The following is a 21321-nucleotide window of genomic DNA, read 5'->3' as shown; positions in this document are numbered from 1 at the left end:
CTTTCTTGGCAGGCAGGAGTCCATATCAAAATCTGTTGCTTTGATCTGATATGAATGACATCACTGCCATCGCCTGTTTTTGAGTGGAATTGCATGTCCCTAGAACAAAACAATGTGTGTATACATGCACACTCACACGCGCACACACACACACACACAAGCACTTTGTTATATCCATGTGGAAATTAAGACGCACAAAGACCCCAGAAATGAGGCTGTCGTTTCAAAAATGTGAACACACCAAAATCACCAGTTTGACACCATTAGGAGGTCCCACAACTGTAGTTTAGGTATTTTACTTTTATTTTTCCCAAGATTATTTTTGCTTTTTTTCTGTCTTGATTTAACCCTTTAAGGGAGAAGGCCGAGTATATTTTGGCTCTGTATAGATAAGACATTCTGGATGAGCTAGTGAAATGGTCTGAGGGCACAGCCATGGATACCAGCAAGGACTACCCCTTCTGGTCAACAGTACATGCAACAAAACATAAATTTGTAGGAAATAAAGAAACAGACCCCCAAAATGAATTATTAACAAGTACACAGTGTATTTTATTTATGCAAGCAATTTGTTCCTACAGTTCAAAAAAGCCACCGTCAAGCTGTTGGCACATTTATGTACAAAACAGATTCATCGTATAGACTCCTACAAAGCAATCTGTGTGAAAATACAAAAAAGACTAATACAAGGAGAACGCCAAAAAGCATCGTCAGGTTAATACTGAATACGCAACACCATTACAAGTATCAGTTTCAGACATGGTTTGGAAATCATCACAAACTATAGAGAGACATCTAATCAAACACTACAACCTAATATCATTTCCCATAATACTGTTAGCATAGGAACTGTAATACTGCACATATAATAACACAGTTGACCCAGCAAGACAGTCAAAGTGTAAAAAAAGGAAATAAAATTGAATCAGTAAAACTATTACCATTTAATGCATAACCATGCCACAAATAACAACTAGATTCACTGTCTTTACCTAATACGAGATTTGTTCATAACCAATGTTGAATGACTAGTTATATTACAGATTCAGCTTTGATATGAAGAGAAATGCACTTACACCAAGAAAGAGCTCACAATGGTTTAATAAGTGCACAAAACTAGTTTTCTGAAACACTGACAAAACGAGAGTTGCCAGGCAACGAAATGACGTGACACCACTGCAGTCCTATAGCAGTATGAGTAGGCAAGACAGACTTAAAACCTGTCCCATAACCTGGCAGATATTTTTTGAGCGACATTTAATGTTGTACAGTAAATAGCTTAACATTTTTTTTTATCTCTCAGATGTGACAATCCCTTTACACTTTAGCACCACCAAAAGGATATAATCACTAGCTCACCTTGATTTTGTCACTTTTAAAAACTGATATTTAAACAGGTGTATACATTTAACTGGAATATCACCCAACCACTGAGATGTGCTTTTTTTTAAAGATCCTATGAAATGACCTGAAATTAAGTGCTTGTCTTATACGTAAATAGTTCTACATAGATATATACAGTGCAGAATACTGCCAAAAATTAACTGCTTTTAACTGTGTCTGTATTTTAAAAATTCTACTTGAAAACAAATAAACAAAATACCATAAAAAGATTATTTGCATGTGAGTGTATGGCTTGCAATGAATGAAAATATAATTATCCAGAGTCTGTCCAAGGCAAACCCTAAAAGGCTGACTGATGAGAATGGGCTCATATATGCTTGGTTCCACTTACCTGTAAAGCACCTTTATCATTCCTTCGACGTGCCATGTTAGCGGTCGCTCCCTTCCGTTGCTCACACTCATATTGACATTTACCACCATAACATTTTTAAAACCGGCTTGGCACACTGAGCAAAAAATAATAATTATAATACAAATATCCAGTTTGGTCAAGCTAAGACAGCATGTAAAGAAGCCACTTTATGGTACAGTTAAATCCATTGCATTAACCAGCAAGGGAAGAATACGCTGGAAAAGAATCCGTACATTTATGCCAACCCGACATCACCAGGCGTAAATGCGTTATGCATTGCGACCTGCCTTATATGCCTAAGTGGAATTTGGGCTAAATTCGTATGTTTAAATTGACGTAATTCATATCTTCAAAACAACACAATACAGGGCCATGCAAAGGCCCCCTCAGCAAATATATGGTAATGAACTTCACTTTGGGGCAAAATATGGGGTAAAGTTCTTTGGCGTAACTATTTGATGCAAATCTGGCACTTACTATAGTTACATAACAAATGGCACAAAGGTGTGACATTTCGACACCAATGCTTAACACCGGTTTTTCATAAGGATGGTGCTTCTCGTTCAAATGTTCGCCTATACAAATTCGCTGACATTTTGGTTTCGGAATAAAAAAAGATGACCTGTTTATGTGTGAGGTGTCACATAGATCGCGTGACCCTTTGGAAATGTGTTGGAAGCTAACCCCAGGCAACCTCCCATCAAAACAAACAGAAATGAGTATCGCCGTGGGAAATAAATCGCACTACAGATTAAGTCATAAAATGCCATGACAGTTTGCCGTGGGATGACACGTCACTTACTGGGAAATGAAAGGACTGAGATTTGTCGTCTCTGAAGTGAATCTGAAACCGAGGCAGTAGTAGAATAAAAGAAGAAAAAAAAGCTCAGTCCTGGAAAGAGGTAAAGAGCGGTCGTCAGGAACGCTGTTAGGGCGACGACGGTCCCCCTGACCACCTTACTGAGACACACCCATAAGCTCAGTGTAGCCCCGCCCCACCCCCCTACTGAAGGAAGCGAGGCGGGGACCAGCGTGCGCTCTATGTGTAGGCGTTCAGCCGCTCTTTGGAGCGGGTGGAGTGAATATCGTGAAGCTCCTGCTCCTCCTTAGATTTGATATCCTCGTACTTTTGCATCCTGCACGCATCCTTCACGTAAGCCCAATTGGCAGAGAGCACCATCAGATAGTGAATCTGAAAAGGAAAAATATTAGTTTGTGTTAGTATAAAGCATAGGCTACGTATAAAGTAATAATTGCGACATAAAAAAAACACAAACACCAAATCAGATGATCCAATTTGCAGTAAATAAATAAATAAATAAACAAACAAACAAGTAGGGGTGGTGTTTATACCACCATTTATCACAGTATGCACGTCATAGAATAGACTTTAGTTTGTGATTGGTGGACAGCATTAGCGGACAACCTTTGTAGTCCGCGCAAGTGAAGCCTCGGAATTAGTAGAATTATGTCGCTTTGACAACATTGGAAACAACATGGCTTCCCCATTCGTTAAGGGCAAAGGGCCTGGCAAATCATCTCGACAGCTCTGCCTGTTGAAAAATGTCCTTTAGTGTTGTGTTCAGTGCTTCCCCAAACTTTGAACATTTATTGTGACAAAATGTATATCAAAAGCGAAACACTCATCACCTGTTACACCCTAGGCCTAACGGAGATAACGTATTTAAAGCACACACAGCATCTGCTATTAACGTGTAGGCTGACACAGTGCACTCATTTCACACTGTTACATTTCAGTGAATAACCAGCAGGTGGCAGGATGATACTGGAGTTCAGAAATGTGTACCGGAGACAGAGACCGTTTGTTCTGCCTCTAGGTTTATCACTGCTTTCCAGCTCAGCGGTGAATGTGTTTCAACTACTGACTAGAGAACTGTCCTAAAAATGATTAAATACATTTTGACGACATGGAACATCTTTAAAATATGTGTATGGTGTGTAGTCTTCTTTAGTAACAGTGCTACATACTGCAAAAACATACACTCAGTAAGCACTCTATTAGGTATTTATTAGACTTATTTTTTAGACGTATTATTTACTTCTGATGATGTACCCTATCCACTTAGAGGTTTGACGCGTTGTGTATTCAGAGATGCTGTTTTGCATACCACTGCTGTAATGTGTGGTTATTTGCATTCCTGTCAGCTTTGACCGGTCTGGCCATTGTCCTCTGTCGTCTCTCATTAAGGCGTTTCTGTCTGCAGAACTGCTGCTCACTGGATTTCTTTTTGGGTTTTTTTTGTGCCATTCTTTACCAACTCTAGAGACTAGTGTCCGTGAAAATCCCAGGAGATCAGCAGTTTCTGAGATACTCAATCCACCCTGTCTGCCACCACTCAATCATTTGGTGGCAGACAGGGTGGATTGATCACATGTCTTTCCCATTCTGAGATTTGGTCTGAAAAACATCTGAACCTCTAGACCATACTTGTATGCATTTAGTTGCTGCCACATGATTGGCTGATTAAATATTTGCATTAACAAGCTGGTGTATGCAATAGCTACATTACAACACAAGATCCTCTTTGTTAACGTTTCATTGTCACACAATATGCTGTGTGTTTTTGTACAGATACAACTGTACACTTCCTCACAATTCTATTCTGGTTGTTTCTTTATGTAATACAGTAGGTAGCCTGCATCACTGTTCAAGCTAAAAAATATAAATAAATAAAAAACAAGCAAACAAAAAAGGTCTCTTAAGTAAGAGGCTGCGGTCTCTCCCTCCCATGCGATGACTGTCTGCCTGCAGCAGCTCCAGTGTAATTCAGGCTCTACACTGTCACCTACACCGTGTGTCTGCCAGAAATCCACCACCACATGTTCTGCACAGGCTTCACCTTTCCAAATGTATTTATTTTACTATTTATGAATGTCACAGTTCCCTTTTTGTCAAAAGTGAGGTGGGGAAGGAAGATTTATTTTGCGGTATCCAGACTTATTTTACATCTTCTACTGTATAAACCGAATGTGAAAACAATATATCTATCAAACGGCACACTAATTCACTGAAAGAATCAAAGTAATTTGTTTCCTTTAATTTATTGTGACACGGTGATAAGCATTTTTCGCTCATTAAAGTTGACGCCCTTGTTCTTGAATGCTCACCGCCTTTCCCTTCTTAGAAGATGGCTCCTTGCAATCACTTAGCCATGTTTTCAGCAAGCTCCTGGCCTCTCTAGCCCCAGTTTCCATGGTAACCATATGCCATGCATTTGCAGAGAGCCGCTGTCTCTTAGGAATGGAAAGCCTTTGTACTGCACCAAAATATTTCCTCCCGGTTCATTCTTCTCAGCCCACAGTAAAACATGGCTTTACAGCAAAGCCATTAAACACATTTACTACAGCTTAAAAGGGCTATATTTTCAATCAACCTTTCACTAAAAAGGCGCTATCCAAAATGCTAAAGGTCTCACTTGAATGTGCGTTTTGTCTCTGGTGAGCAATTAGAAAATTCCTGATAAAATGTATTTTACCTGCGAATCCTCACATTTGAATTGCATCAATATTGCTCTGGTCAATAGAACAGTGCAATTTGACACTTAATGTATTCTACTGTTAGATTCTGAACACATCTTTGACAGAAATCGGATATGTACTGTTATGAGTAATGCATTTATGCTTCATTAACTGTAACATCGACAGTAATCGGATATTTATTGTCCTTAATTGCTTGTATCAATGATCATCGTGATTAAAAGTCTAAAGCAATAACATGCATCATTATAATTGTAATTAAATGATTTAACATCACCGTGGCTATGGTCAGTTATTATTAGTGAGGTGGGTGGAGGTTTCAAGTCTCACTGGCTAGCTAAAGTCTCTGTGTTCAGAGCAGGGAAAAACATTTTATGGGAGGAGGTTGAATGGAATTGCAGTAATAAACAGCGGAGATAAGCGGCTGTATATTCAGTCTCCTCACCATGGCGATGACGGCAGCTCCAGCTCCAGCAAGAGCGCATATGAACAGGTGGAAGGTCAGGTCCAGCTGCAAGGCGTCAAATAAAGCTTTATTAACGACAGGAGTGAGGACATAAACACTGCTCAGCAAGCAACCTTACAGGATCTATCTACCCAACAAACATTTTCAAGCTGGTTACACCTCTAATCTACATCGGTCATGGAGGTTGATATTATGTTGATTATTGGGGCAGAAATGAATGTTTTCTGACGATGGTAATTCGGTGAGAAATGCTGATCTATACAGGCAGAAAGGCGGTTGGTCATGACTCGACGTCGATCAGCCTTGTAGCTGCGATGCAGGTCGATAAATTGCTTTGGGCGATATCTGCCTGTCTGTCCGTCATACACATGAAACATTGCTTTATCATCTTTCACAACAAATAACAGCTCCTTAGCTCCTTTCTAAAGAAAATTGTAGATAATATTTTGTGCTTGCATTGTGGCTCCTTAAGTGCAGTCCTCATTTGCAGCTGGGATCTATTTGGGTTGGGTTTTTTGTCCATTTTGTCCATTTTTTCCATCTCTAAATCTATAGTACAGTACATTGTTGCAACTGTTATACAGGATGCGGCAGGATTGTTTAAATTCATTTCTAGCACTGCAGCAGTCAAGCTGTGGATGGCTACATAAGCTTCAGTGTGTGCAGGTTGTTGGTCATGAAGATGTTTTTCACTGACCTCATTCGATTCGCACATTTTGAAGAACTTCTCAGACCCTGTGCAGACCTTCTTCTCCTCTCCGATTGTCACGATTCCTGAAATAAACCCATCACAGGATCCAATGACTCATCTGACACTACTGCCTCACAGGTTAGAGTAACTGCACCGTGTCAGATATCCTGAACTCGCTGTCCTAACATCACTCTGCAGGTCAGGTCTACGATACGACAACAGACAAAGGAAAGCCAGAAAGCTAAAACCGTTTTTGAAAAGTACCTGTCTAAAGAAATTACCCGCATTTACTAGATACATTTGCAATAAAAATATACATAGCCATATATTGAAAAACAATACATTGAGTAATATAGTTAAATATACTAAAATAATATACTCAAATGGGAAGCTCCATTTCTCTAAAAAAGTATTGTGCGTCACTGTATAATTAAATTTGGGTTAACTCATTGGCATGTCCAGGTTCTCATCCCTGGACCCATGCAGATGAACTGGCTGAGTGTGCTGAAAACGCACCAAACTGGCGCAGGTCCAGGCACAGGTTGGCGCCCTCCACGGCCGTGGTGTTCTGACAGATGGTCCAGATGTTGAAGTACATGAAGACGGGGAGGGAGGTGAAGGCCGTCACTCCCAGCCAGGCCAGCATGAAGATGTAGGTCAGCATGATGAACTGCGGCAACACAGGGCATTTCATCAAACACACATCTCTCACACGCCATTCCCAACCTCCACCTGGAGTTTTACCCTCTTACACGCCATTCCCAACCTCCACCTGGAGTTTTACACTCTCATGCCATTCCCAACCTCCATCTGGGGTTTAACACTCTCTCACGCCATTCCCAACCTCCACCTGGAGTTTTAAACTCTTACATGCCATTTCCAACCTTCCCCTGCAGCATGTTGCACACATCGATACAAGTCTGCCCCTGATATAAATCATTTGCATTCAGATATACTTTATTGAACCCTGTGGGGTCATTTGTCCTTTGCATTTGACCCATTAGTTAATTAGGAGCAGTGGGCAGCCACAGTGCAGCACCAAGGGACCAACTCCAGTTCTGAGTGCCTTGGCCAAGCACGACGGCAGGAGCACACCTAACCTGACATGTATGTCTTTCAGTTTGGGAAGAAATTGAAGAAACCTACATGGACACAGGGAGAAGATGTAAACTCCACACACAGAGGATCTGACTGGCTGCGATTCCAAAGCAGAACCTCTTTCTTGCCAGGCAACAGTGCTAACCACTACACCACTGTGTTGCCATTCTTTTTTTTGTGTGTAAGGGCATATATTTATACTTAGTATCACTGTGTTTATATTATATATATCACAGTATAAACAACTGGCAGCAGAATACTATCAAAAGTCATAATATATTCTCATCTCATTGTCATTATGTAAGCACAGAAGTAAGTGCATTCCAACTGCGAGAGCCAAATATGCTTGCTTAATTCTGCCTGAGGTGCTGTGCACTTCTACAGCACGTGCGCAGGGGCCTCTCTCGTACCCAAGCGCTGACACAGCGGCCGCAGGTGGTGATCTTGAAGTCTCCATACAGGTCTCTGATGGCCCCAGTCGTGAAGAAGCCCTCCACCATCAGCAGGATGCCGTACACAAAGAAAGCCGATGCAATTCCGTAGATCACGTATTTGATGATGTCAATCCTGCAGAGGGAGGGAATGGTTAACAGTACTCTTCACTTAAAGGCATACAATAGTATAATATTTAAAAAATAATAGGAAACAAATCTACAGACCTTATCTATACTGTTTTGCTTACTCTGAATATCATCAGGAAAAAAAAACTCAGAATATCATGCTTTCTCTCACAGTAAAGACTAAAACACATTACTAATACTGCAAGGCATTTCAGTTGGCCAGCTGTGTGACTAACCACTAACACTGATCAGAACCAGACCTATAGGTCTCTACATCAGTCCTGATCATGGCTCCATATGTACGCCATTGGGGTGGCAGTGTAGTGTAATGGTCAGGGAACAGGAGGGGTACGGCAGTTGCACTAACTAGCAAGATGCTTAACCCACTGAAGAAGCATCGCAGGTCTGGGTGTGAAATGGCGGCCGTGTTTCTGAAATGGACCGGGACAGGAGAGGCAGCAGGTCTCGTGTTTACATCTCGAGGTGTGGCAGTTAGGGACACACGGGGACGGCTGGCACCGCTCTGCTGAACAGGTGCACTCGCGGCGTCCCAGAGAGACTGGAGCGCGCTCTGTCCTCCCAGCGCGGGACTGTGGCCAGACCAATGCTGACAAGCATGGAAAATCAATGCTCATTCTGCGTCTCAGCCAAGGCTGCCGCTGGCACAAAATCACTTTTAATCTCATAGAAAATATTGTTCACTGCCTTGAAATGTCAAAAGTGAAGAATATATGTGTGTTCATTTCAGGGAAATTAAATGCAACTTACCAAGAAAATCACCAGGCGGAAGCATAAGTAGGCTGGCCTTGTTCTTGTGGTGTTCAAAAAGGTACTTTTGTCTTTTACAATGAGCCACAGGTTTTATCAGTGATAAATGTTTGTGGGTCAGAGTTAGTTTCAAAACTGTTTGACAAGACTGGTAATTATGTAACCAAATCTACAATTGATATAGACCAAATACTATGAAACTGAGGTTCTGGGGAAAGAGAATTCACCAATTAGTTTACGGTAAATGTATGGTCATATACTTTAATTGGTCTAAAAATAAATATTAAATATACATAATTTAACATTTTTCAGTAACAAATATCCAAAAAAGTTACATAGGGACAAAAGGGTAGACGTTGGCCTGTCTGTCTTGGAACAATCCCATTTATTCATTTTTGAGAATCTCTGGAAATAATCATACCATGAATAATGTGTAGAATGTGTTTTTGCTGAAAGCTTTGACAAGGCTGTAATTTTGGAATGAATAATGATGGTTTCAGAGATCCACTGTGCCATTATTGTCAGTTGTCAAGAACATGGGAATGAAAAGGTATGAGTGCAGGAACCAGAGGCAGACTGTGTTGCACAGAATACACCTCCCTTCAACACACGGGCAGATGCAGCTCTGGAGGCGAGAGGCTGAAGAGCAGGAAATCTTTACAGAGGATTCAATAAATGAAAGAACTTGCTACAAAATCACAAGTTGGTCCTGTAGGGGATTCTGGAGCCGACATGCTATAGCTTACATGGACATGTCGGTATTCATGGACAACCCCACTGGGAGAATTGTTGTGAAGCTTTGGTGGGCCTTTACCCGTTTACCGGTATGATCGATAAAAACTTGCAGGAGGGAAGTCCACTTAGAGGTTTGATGCATTGTGTTCAGAGATGCTCTTCTTTATACCACTGTTGTAATGTGTGGTTATTTGCATTACTGTCACCATCTTGTCAGCTTCGACCAGTCTGGCCCTTTGCCAGAGACCTCTCTCATTAACAACACGTTTCTGCCTCCAGAACTGCTGCTCTCTGGAAGTTTTTTGTTTTTCGCACCATTCTCTGCAATCTCTAGAGACTGTTGCGCATAGAAAAAACCCAGGAGATTAGCAGTTTCTGAGATACTGAGATGGCACCAACAATCATTCCATGGTCAAAGTCACTTACATCACATCTCTGACATTTGGTCTGAAAAACATCTCTTGACCACATCTACATGCTTCTATGCATTTAATTGCTGCCACATGATTGGCTGATTAAATATTAGCAAGCTGGCGTACAGGCCTACCTAATAAAGTGATCACTGAGTGTATTACTTCAATACATACAGTATGCCGTTTCTGTGTGCAGTACTCACATAGTGAAGACGTCCAGAGAGTCCATTGGTCCTCGGACCACCTCAAAGTAGTTCTGGAGGATGGTGACGGTGCCGGAAAGAGCTTCATGGCCACAGCCGCAGAAGAGCGCCACGCCCGCGTAGAGCAAGATGGTGGCGATCAGCGACGGGTACGGAATGCCGCCCAGGCACTTGATGCAACACTCGAAGCACCCTTGGAAGAATAAGAAGAACAGCAGGTCTCATTCTCAAAGCACCACACAAGGCACACTGATAAAAGAACAGGCGTAACTCTCAGAGCTGCCTGACAAACACGGCGAAAAAGAACATTGTAAAACTCTTGAAGCACCCTAAAAACAGCTTGTTTCATTTTAAAAGCAGTATTAAAAAAACACAGAAGCAACGGGTAGGTTTAATTAGTGGGACAGTTAAGAATAGAGTTTATGGGCAGAAATGTGTTCATTATTCTATTACAATCTCCACACAAAAAATGAATAGCCTTAATATGGAGTATTGATCTAATTGTCCATGCATCATGAACAACAAAGGCTGCTGAAGACAAAGTAAGCTATAAATTTCAAGTTATATCTTGTATATGTCTTCATATGCTACTTTGTAGGAGAAACATTGCCATGTTCAATAAGCCATAATGAATTGGGGGGCACATAACTCCAATTCATTTCAATGTTGCAGAAAAGAAAGCTTCTCCCTCAACACCATTAAACACACAGACACAACCCAGGAAGCACCTTGGCTGATGTCTGATTAAGAATCACAACCCACTATCAGTTGAGTACTGCTGTCAATTTTGTGCGTGAAGCTCTGTCAAAGATTTGGTCTTATTTTAAAACAAATCAGCCTGTGCCCTTACCATCAGTGCAGAGTTGAGTTGGGAAGAATTATGACCATCCCCACTTAACACCTGGGAAACTCTCGAGAGAAGGCTGCGTGCTGGCACACAAACTGACTTATCATTAAATCTTTTTGGAGTGATTGTCTAAGGAAGAAATCGTTGCTTTGTTCCCCCGCCTGTGTATCCCTTTATAGAAAGAGAAAAGGCTTCATTCTGTTCATCCCAGCACTGAGTCGGATGCCAAGAATCTGGTCACCAAGATGCAAGCCAAGAACCCAGTGTCTCACCCCTACTTATGCCGCCCACAGCAAGACTGAAAAATTCACCAAAATATGCCTCACTGAGCTTGAATGTAATCATTATACTGTATGTTCTGTATGTTCTTCTCATAGCTTTATGAAGATTATGAATTTGTATTATACGGACAACACAGAATCCAGCTATTGACATATTTAGCGAAAAGGACCGAGTGTTACAAGATATTCTTTTCAAATAAACGCTTGTTGCATTACAGCTAACAAATTGAACAGGCCTGGGTACCTTCACAGAAACAGCTTTTGCTGTATATGCTGTTATTTTATTTGTACGTTCATACGAGCTGACAGGTGATATATCACTTATGGTAGGGCGATTGGAGTCAGCGGCAGGGCTAGTATTGGCTTAGGACAAAGCAGCAGAATGTGCAACACTGGCATGTGGCCTGTATCACCCCTCCCTGTCTCTTCTTCCCCTCACTTTGGGTCTGTCCTCTTCCTTCTGCCTGCTTTCCCTTTTTTGCCCCCACACTGCCTGAACAAGCATGTCAGTCTTATCATAAGACTTTTTTTCTCAAGTAGGAAATATTAGCTTGTTTCACTATTTTTCCTGCCCCATTGGCAAAGCTTGAAACGAGTCAAACTATCTCACTTCATTGGGAATATTTTTGTCTTATTTAGCAAATAAATAAAATAAAATCGAAATATTGTATGCCTAAAATACTTGTTGAGACTTGCTTATTTTTAGTTTTTGCAGTGCATCCTGTGTGCATCTGGAGGCTTCATTGTTTCACTGACCCGTCTCAGCCAGAGCTGGATAGAACCCTCCTCTATCTGGTGCCTACCCCTCCACCCCACTTCCTGTGGAGTCCATCCCAGAGCAGAGGTAGAAATCCAGGTTCACAAAGTAAAAATATTTTCCAGTATTTTGTTCCGTGAATTTAGCACCGCAGTTCTTCAGCCAGGAGGTAGAACTGATTTGTGATATCCGCTGGCTGAGTTCATAGGTGGAAGAAACACATGGCTGAACTTTTACTTTCTGGCCCCTGGACTTTCCACCTCTGACCCAGAGACACAGCTCCTCTCTCACATCCAGTGGCTATCAATGAGAGCAGGTGTGACTGATCCTGGTGCAGTGCCTTATCAGCCAAACCCACGCACAGCACATTTTCCCTTGTTATGAGATTTGAAATCTTATTTTCTCTCAAGTAGGAAAGTTACTTTTTGATTGCCAAATCTTGAAACTAGTAGAACTTTCTCACCTAATTTCTTGTCTTGTTTTGCAAAAGAAGTAATAAAAAAAAATTGAAGCCAATTTATTTTTTGAGAAAAAAATGTCATCCTCCCAGCCTGGTGTCTGAGGAGGATTACTCCCCTTTTAAGCGATTTAATGAATATGGATATTTCAAATAAACAACTAAAATATGAGCGCTCTTCAGGTTATTTAACATGAAGCTATTCTGAGCATGTATCAGTAAGAACTGTTCTTACACATGCTATGGCATGGTAAAACAGTACTGCTACAAAGGCTGGCATTCCCTTTAAACCCATCTTGCACATAAAATAAAATAAAATAAAATTAAAATTCATTCAAGATCAACCCTTCACCTGTAATTGTGTTGTTTTATTTTACTCTGTGTGGTGCATCAATTATTAAACTGACAGATATTCTTGACAGAAAACTGAAAGCTTTCTTTCCAGATATCATTCCATATGAAGGATTATATTTTTTGGCAGAATGAACTGAACAAGTATACTTGTATCCATATGATGGTGCTTTGATTAGGACAGGTTGGAAACTTATTTGAAAATATTTGATGCCACTACTTTATGAATATAAATACTCAAGAAGGAGTTTTCTCCATGATTTATTGCACCTTGAGTTCAATAGTTCCCTATCAGCAAATTCTATTTCCAGCACCCACAGGATCAGCCATACTGTGTGCAGACTGAAGTCAATTTAAATGGTAATCTTTAGCTTTGCCTGCAGATGAAAGTTTCCTAAATTAAAACTGATATGTCCTGCAGCTTATTTGTGAATATCAATTATCAATGTCCATATGCTTTGTTAATGTATATTTGTTTGATCCATACATGCATTACTGATATTAAAATAAAGATGTCAGATAATCTACTTCCAAATGGTCCATTTTATGAGGAAAATGCATTCTTCCTCTGTTTAGGAACAGACATCTATTTTCTGGTAAAATGTGTTATTCCTATTATAAATATTTTGAGGCTTTACTGCCATTTAAACTGAAATTATGATACAACATCTTCTTGTATATTAATGAGAAAATGTATAACCTTGATACTGTGTGGGTTTTGCTTTGCTGGTCCACAGCAGATGTGCACAAGTATTCAAAAATTTCACATCACACAATTTTGTGCCTCTTCTTTTGACTTTTCATTGTTCATCCAACTGTAAAATTGTTTAATTCAGTTTGGTGATTAATTAATTAAGTTCTTTTGAAATACAAGGGCTGTCCTGTAGCTACACTGCAATTGCTACATGCAACAACCACTTCACTGTATTTTAAATGTACATTCTATTGTGCATCCGATTCAAGGTTGTTAATAGGATATGGACAGATTTTTCAAAGATTAGTAATGTATGCATTGCCATGGGAACCAGTTTATTGAACAATGCTGGAACATGGTGAAGTTGATGAACAATGTTGATATTATCACAACATTGTCCTTAAACAGAAATAGGACCCATAGACACTTGTGCTCATGGACTTCACTGCAATTCATTTACTCCTCAGAGGTAACAGCCTGAAGGTAAAAGCTCAACTTTCAACCCAGATCGGTAAGCTTAATTAGGCTGCACATACGTATATATAATGGACTTGAAATACGGCGTACTTAGGAACTAAAAGAGGTGTGATTCAGTTCAATGAGGCCAATGGGAATATTGCTAAAATAAATCATATGAATAAATTAACTCCAAAATTAGATTCGAGTTTTCATAGCTCACTCTTTGGCCTAAATTCAGTCACAATCGTGATAATGTGCAATATAATAAATATTGTTTTCCTTTTTTTTTCTTTCTAGGCTCCCTATTTATAAAAATCGTTAAAAATCCATTAACGCGGTGCTGAATGGTGAAGACGTTATTTTCCTCCCCCGCCCTTCTTTCACTGCACAGAAGCTCCTGCTTCAACGCTGCATTGGTCTGACAAGCTCCATTGCTGCCTCTACCAGGATCCTGACTAGAATAACAAGTACCTCTATCAAGGCAGGGAGCAAAAACCTGTCTTGTGCCTCAAAACCTGGTTGGTGTATCTGCTGGAACACAGACGTAATCCCCCCCCCCCCCCCCCCCAAAGAAAACATGTCAGGGAATCCCACGCTTTTCTCATGCATGTCTGCTTGTACGTAGACTCCCATTGTCTCAAAACAACGGTATCTCCACAGCGAGCGATATACGATATCGCGTTATATAGGTATTTACTACGTGCGGGAGCTTCTTCACATCAATGAGAGTCAACTGCTTACAGTGGGAATATAGCTTCAAGACTATCGCGCAGTTTAGCCGCTACGCTTTACGCGCTAGGAGAGGATGTGTCTGGATTCTGAATTAATTTGTCTGAGTAACGGCTGTGCTTCATTTTATTATCGAACGTGCACCATTATACAAGTTTAACATCAGCTGGTTTTGTCTGGGAATTCAATGAAAATAGCGCAATAGGCTATATATCTATACACTGAACTGACATGGCACATTAAACAAAATAAGCCAAACAGTGAATTGCATGACATTTGAAATTCCATAAAAGCAAAATCTGTAATGTAATTTATTCTCAGATTAATGAGTCTATGTTCTTCCATGAAACAAAGACTGAAAGATAGGTCAAATGTGTAGGCCAGAGTAAAAGTTTTTTAGGGGCATGCAAAGCTCAAAACCAGCTAGGGTCTCTGGCAGTGATTGTCCATGCTATGCAGCTTTAGGCAGCTCAAACAGGGAACCAGAGAGGGTACCACTTACTACCAGCAGCACTCCATTGTTCCACCAATAATACATTAGCTCTGGGAAACGTCAATTTATGCCTCTGTACCTATCTCTGGTTGTGCTACTGAAAATGCATGCTTTCACTTATATTTAAAGAAACTGTTGCCTTCCATAACATTCTTATCGCATTTTTTTTTTTTGCCTTAAATACAAAAATAGGAACAAAATTTTATTCAAATTCCGAATGTTGCACAGCTACTGTTTATAAAATCACTGTGTATCAACATTTATTAAGCAGTAAGCTTTACAAGATACTACTTCATCCATACTGATACATACACCTTCAGAACAGGTACTGTTGTTTTTTGGTGTAGATAAAACATCATTATTTTTTACATTTAATATTAATGAAAGTGTGGAGGGTGAATAAATACATATTAGATCTTGGAAAGATGGAGAGTGATGCCATTGTGACAGTGTTACCATAGCAACAGTGGAGGATAAGGTTGTTAGGCAAACATGGATCCATCCATAATCAGTTATTTATTGAATTGTTTCATTTTCTATTTCATAGCGTCCGTCAAATAACACTTTTTTCAGTCAACCTACATTTTGTGAAAACACCAAAGGCATGACACTGACACCAAGCAATTAGAAACATACCGCAAGAGAGACTGGACTGCACAGAGCAACAAAACTGGCACAATTTGTGTGTTTTAAAGACTGACAACGGCTAAGCAGATTTCCAGCAAAGGACTGTGTCACTCTTTACTGAATAGAGTTGTCAGATGGGGTTCATGACATCTCCTCATGTCTATGGGCAATCATAGAGACATAATGGTCACCCCCATGCTCGTGAGAAGACTATCCACTAATATGCCTGATTGTGGTGAGCGCCGAAGTGTTTAGGATCAGACTATTCTGCATAGCACACTGTGTTTCGTCGAGGATTTAAAATGGTTCTCCAACAGAGACGATGCAGGATATTACCCTGGCCACTTCACACATTCTCTGATTGGCAGTAAGTGGGGAGGTTTGGCAGGCAGTCAATACAATTCTAAAGAGGGAGAACGCACTTAATTGCTTTGTCGTCTGAGACAGAAGCTGGTGTGTAGGGGTGTGATTTTGCGAGTTTGAAAAAAGACTGAAAAAAAACAAAACAAAAAAACTTTGTGATGGCACCTTCCATGCATAAGACATCTACAAAGCAAAGTAGACCAAAGAGTGAAGTAATGCTGGTGGGTTTGGCCAGATTTGAAAGAACATGGTCTGGAATTGAGAGCTGTTACAGCTTGAGAGTTTAGGCCAGTGGTTCCCAAACTACATGATCCCTTAGTAAAATTGAGGCCAACAGGCGCTAAGACACTGGTCCTCAATTCTGGTCATGGAAAGCCACAGTGTCTGCTGGCTTCCGGGTTTTTCTTATCCAGCTTACTCAGTAGTCCTGCTTTGAGAAACAGGGCCCTGGCTTCTTGGGCTAAGATATGTAATTAATGTGTCATTTATGTTTGGTATGATACATACAAAATGTCAAACAATTTACAATACATGGAAGTAGTGGATAGGTAAATTGTACTAGTCTATGTCAGCGTTCAATGTCTATGCTTAAGTCATGGTCGAGTTCAGTTCCTCTGACCCTGTGTTTGGGCACCACTGGTTTAGACCCTAGTGAGAACCCTGAGGACAACACATGCCTCTGAGTACTCTCCCCGTTTTCACTCCTGCCGCAGACCTGCTCCTCCAAAAAGCCTTGTGATGCCCGCACGCCTCTGCTCCGAGGTGGGATCGCACCTTCACATCTCCTCACGCACTGGCAGAGCCGCGAGGCAGCACTATTGATAGCTGCTGTACGTTGCATCTCTGAAAGCGTCCGTGGCGGTTTTGATCCCCCGCCAGCGCGGTTCAGCCGTCCCCTTCATCTTTGTGGGCCGTCGCGGGCTGCCTGTGCTTTGATTCACGGCCACGTTCGTCCCGTCTCTTAGGCTTCCCCAGATGGACACGGAATGGCTCAAAAGCTTTTTAATGTCCTCTTCCGCCAAATTTATCTGGCTTGGCTCGTTATCTTAATTACATCTCGACTCGGCCGGTCGGTTTTCTTGGGATGTCCCAAGTCACTGTCGGCTGCGCCAGCTTTTTTAAGGCAGGTCACTTTTTTGAAGCAGTGTGAAGTTCCATGGAAGGGCTCCTACTTTAACTTAATGCTGAGGTAGGTTTTTTGGAATTAATTGTTTCAACATTCTAAGTCATTGTTCTAGAACTGCTTTTAATTACCAGCAGTGGTTGTTACCTCAGCATTAGAATGTTCAGTTAAGAACATTCTAATCACATATTTGTGAAACCAAAAAGGGTTAAGGGAAATTGTATTTACAACATCTTTATTATACACCGACCATGCTTGGATGCTTCTTCATTGTACACACAGCTGTTTTTTTCTCCAGCTGTCATCTCTGCAGATTAACTTAATTCATTCAAAAAAAAACCTGAACGCTTGTCAGACAGAGGAGTGCCACGGAAGCATCCACGAGATGAAAGAGCAGTGACTCATCAAATTGAAGGAGCTGACGGGCTTCACAGGGCAGTGGGCAGCATCCAGTTGAGGCGGGGACCAGGGGGACAAAGCGGGGACCGGCCCGGGGAGGGCTCACGGTGCACTGCTCTCTGAAGAAGCTCCACTGCCGGCAGCTGTGAAATGTCGCTCGACAGGCAGTAAAGACTCATGTCAAAGGCACCGCTCCACGCCCTGCCTGCTCCTCTGGAGGTACCCCCCACCGCTCTCAGGGCTTTCAGAAAATACCAACTGCAGCCCCGAAAGAAGGAGTGGACTTTTGATCCGATTTCTGTAGGGTCATCGCTGAGGTGAGACGGATGGAGTAAAGAAAACTGCTCCACTGACCCCTGAGTATTGATGGTGGACTGAAAGGTCAAAGATATGCAGCTAACACCATGGGCAGTGCTCTATTTCTGATACCCCACAACTCCATACTGACCCAAAAATAAATCTCTCGGTCTTATATTTAGACAATCTTATTTCTATTACTTTTTTACTAAATGAGACAGATATTGGCAATGAGGAGGGACAGTTTGACTCCTTGTCAATGGGGCAATACAATCTCACTGGTTGAGCAAACAGCTACTGAAAACAAGCTAATGTCCTACTTAAGAGAATAAAAAGATTTTAAATCTTATTACAAGACTAACACACTTGTTAAAGCAGACATTTTCTGCTGTGTACTGAGCAGTTTTGATGCAATCGGTCTATAACAGAAGCACTTGTGGCTCCAGTCGACTGTGGTTCAGGAGTCCCTACATAACCTTCTCTCTGTGTTCCGACCGCACACTTCTAAAATGATTCCAGCCCCCTTGGTGCGTAGGTGGAACTGATTCCCAGATCATTACGAGGAGAGAGAAGTCTACTCTGATAACAATTAGCACACATTAGCACACAATAACAATCAGTACACGGACCACATTAGTTCACAATGAATATGGAAATTTTAGCAAATGTGTTCTTCCCCCCCATTTACCATACATAATTTGAGTAAAATAAAGGAAATCTCACCTGGGTTAGAGACAACAGTGTTGTGTAATTCAACAATCAGTCAGACTGTAAAGCAATCTCAACATTAGAATGAAGACATTTTACCATACATTTTCTTTCCCTCTCTTTCAGACTCTTCACATCCCCCCCATTACTTCAGTCTTAAACGATGCTTCATCGATTTCTGGGCCCATTCTCAAGAGCCAACAGCAGGTAAATATCTCATCTGCCAGCACATTGCCTGCTCCAGGTATCATTCTTAAATAGCTATGTGTCACTACAATTAAACTGTTCCAGGGACTATAAATGCACTGTCTGTTATTGACAAACGATGAACTGAATGAAGACTGCCCCATGCATTATTTAACGCCAACGGGGTACTGCGCTGAAACGGCTGCCATTTCCATAAATAATTTAACCCGCACCTTCCTCTGCGTTACCGTTCTCAGGAAGACCAAAGAGGAAGAGATTTGTCTTTATAAACACATATGAGCTGACCCGAATGCACTCTTTGCCATTGCCACAATGTGACTCAATGAGGCAGAATGGCCTGCTGTTGCTTCAGTGGTGCTGCTAGCATGGTGCCAGAGACAGAGGATTTGCACACACTCAGGCTCCATCTCCTGCTTTAATTTCCCGTCTCAATTAGAGGGAAATCACACATCGTTCCCACGAGATGGAGGCTGTTCGCACTGATACTGAGTAAACAAAAGCTTAGAATAAGAGCTCAGCAACTGTGATGAGTGCTACATGTCTGAATTACAAATTGAACTCATTTATTGATATTAAACATAGATGGACTTCATTTTGGCCGAATTTGACTCCTAAGAGTACGTGTTCATGAACCAAGAATACTGGAGCAGTTTCATAAACAGCTCAAATAGCTACAGTAAACCTTTCTCCAATACACGTAAGGATTGAGGTACAAGCACGGTAGACAAAAAAAAAGAAAAGCAGAGAGAATTGGGCAAATGGCATTTCGGCATGACCCAAATCTGCGTACAGTCTTGGTTAAATATAAGCAGAATTATCATACGAGCAACAGAAGGCATCTTCCTGATGACAAAGAGATGAAGTCCCCCCCCACGCCCTCTACCCCTCCGCCCCCCACCTCCCCCCCTCACTCTCCTCTCCCACCTCTTCCCATCTGTCTCTGCCATGTCATACAGGCAGCAGAGGGATTAGCCCCTCCCTTAATCCACACGGGGTTCAGGGGTCGTAATTATCTAATGGTTACTTCTCGGGTGCACAAAAATGAGAGGCGTATTACAAAAAGAATAGCAAGGGAGTAATTAAAAAGACAAAGCACCCCCAATCCCCCTTCTTATTTCGCATAAGTACACACACTTTAAGAGCTGGGTGTGTATAGGGGGAGGGCGTTAACGAGAGGCAGAGAACGTCAAATGACAGAAAGACAAATTATGTCAGCTCAAACATGCTGTAGAAGAGCAAAATGGCCTGCTGGACCAGTGATATAGAAAGGTTATTTGCTGTAAATTCACTTCAACAGAAAAAAAAAATACAATATTGAATGTGTCTTGACAGGAGGGCTCCAGGAAGGTTAACAAACCCTTGATCTCTGCTGCTCTCTACTCAATCCCTCCAGCTCTATTGAATGTTCTTCAGACAAAAGACGAGAACACACAGTAAATTCTGTGAAACAAAGACACATTGGTGGTAAAAATGTTTATATTATAGTTTGTCTTGTTCGCTTGCTAACAGTTAGCTCGTTTCGCTGAAGCGGGCAGGTTTTTTTATAACCCACAGGATGCATGTTTAATCAACCAGTATAGTTGCCATGCCAACAACGGTGCAAATTCTGAGAATAGACTGGGTACTTCAGTGCAGTGACCCACTTACTGTATGTCAACATATTCAATGGGGCAATAGTGAATGAGACGCATTACACAGATTAAGCTCTAGGGTAACACGACTGGAGCCTGGGTCCCAAAGCGCAGACACTCATTTCAGGAGTTAAAATATAAAAAAAGAAACGATTTCTGAATACAGAAATGGCCGCCTGAGACACTCCCACTCCTGGAGCGCTGTAATGAGTCATTCTCCTGCTGCAGTATCTCAGAAAAAAGAGAAGATTACAGTAAATGTATGGCTTAGCACAATTCAAGCTCGATATCATAATTACATTCATAAATCTCTGACTAGTTGCATTCTGCAAACACCTGAATTGCTGTGCATCTGTTTGTATATGAATATTTTATTTATGTTTTGGTAGCCATCCACACTGTGTGGCCTCTGAGAAATCAAACAATCTATCAAAATAATTGTTTGTGTTATATGGTTGCTCTATTGGATATCAACGAGGAAACCACTTCAAGTCAGCATAATAAATCTCTGCTGTGATAAAGCATAAGGTAAGCCCCGTAAGACAGTGGGGGAACAGTGGGGTATGGGTAAAGAGTGGCAGTGCGTGGATACCCTTTACAGACATTGGGAAACAAAATCTGTTTTAGTCTTCTGTTTTAGCCTTGTAATAAGACTTAATATCCATCACATCACCTCATCACCACTCAAGCTTCACACTAGTCCACCTGCA

General features: G+C 41.3%; 1 protein-coding gene across 2 annotated transcripts in view; it reads right to left on the bottom strand.

Moving 5' to 3' along the window:
• Window positions 1-524: 524 nt before the first annotated feature.
• Window positions 525-21321, bottom strand: part of gpm6aa (glycoprotein M6Aa) — a 37081-nt gene continuing 16284 nt past the window's right edge. For both annotated transcript variants that reach the window (XM_061253102.1, XM_061253101.1), the window contains exons 2-7: window positions 10189-10381; window positions 7920-8076; window positions 6928-7081; window positions 6418-6494; window positions 5700-5765; window positions 525-2948 (exon numbers count right to left, since the gene is read on the bottom strand). In XM_061253102.1, the coding sequence (XP_061109086.1) occupies window positions 2796-2948; window positions 5700-5765; window positions 6418-6494; window positions 6928-7081; window positions 7920-8076; window positions 10189-10381 (800 nt within the window). In that variant the 3' untranslated portion in view covers window positions 525-2795. The remainder of the gene's footprint in view (window positions 2949-5699; window positions 5766-6417; window positions 6495-6927; window positions 7082-7919; window positions 8077-10188; window positions 10382-21321) is intronic.

This window comes from Conger conger, chromosome 8, assembly GCF_963514075.1.
Source record: "Conger conger chromosome 8, fConCon1.1, whole genome shotgun sequence".
Taxonomy (NCBI): Eukaryota; Metazoa; Chordata; class Actinopteri; order Anguilliformes; family Congridae; genus Conger; species Conger conger.
The sequence above is the reverse complement of the archived record's forward strand: the minus strand, read 5'-3'. Positions and strand labels throughout refer to the sequence as shown.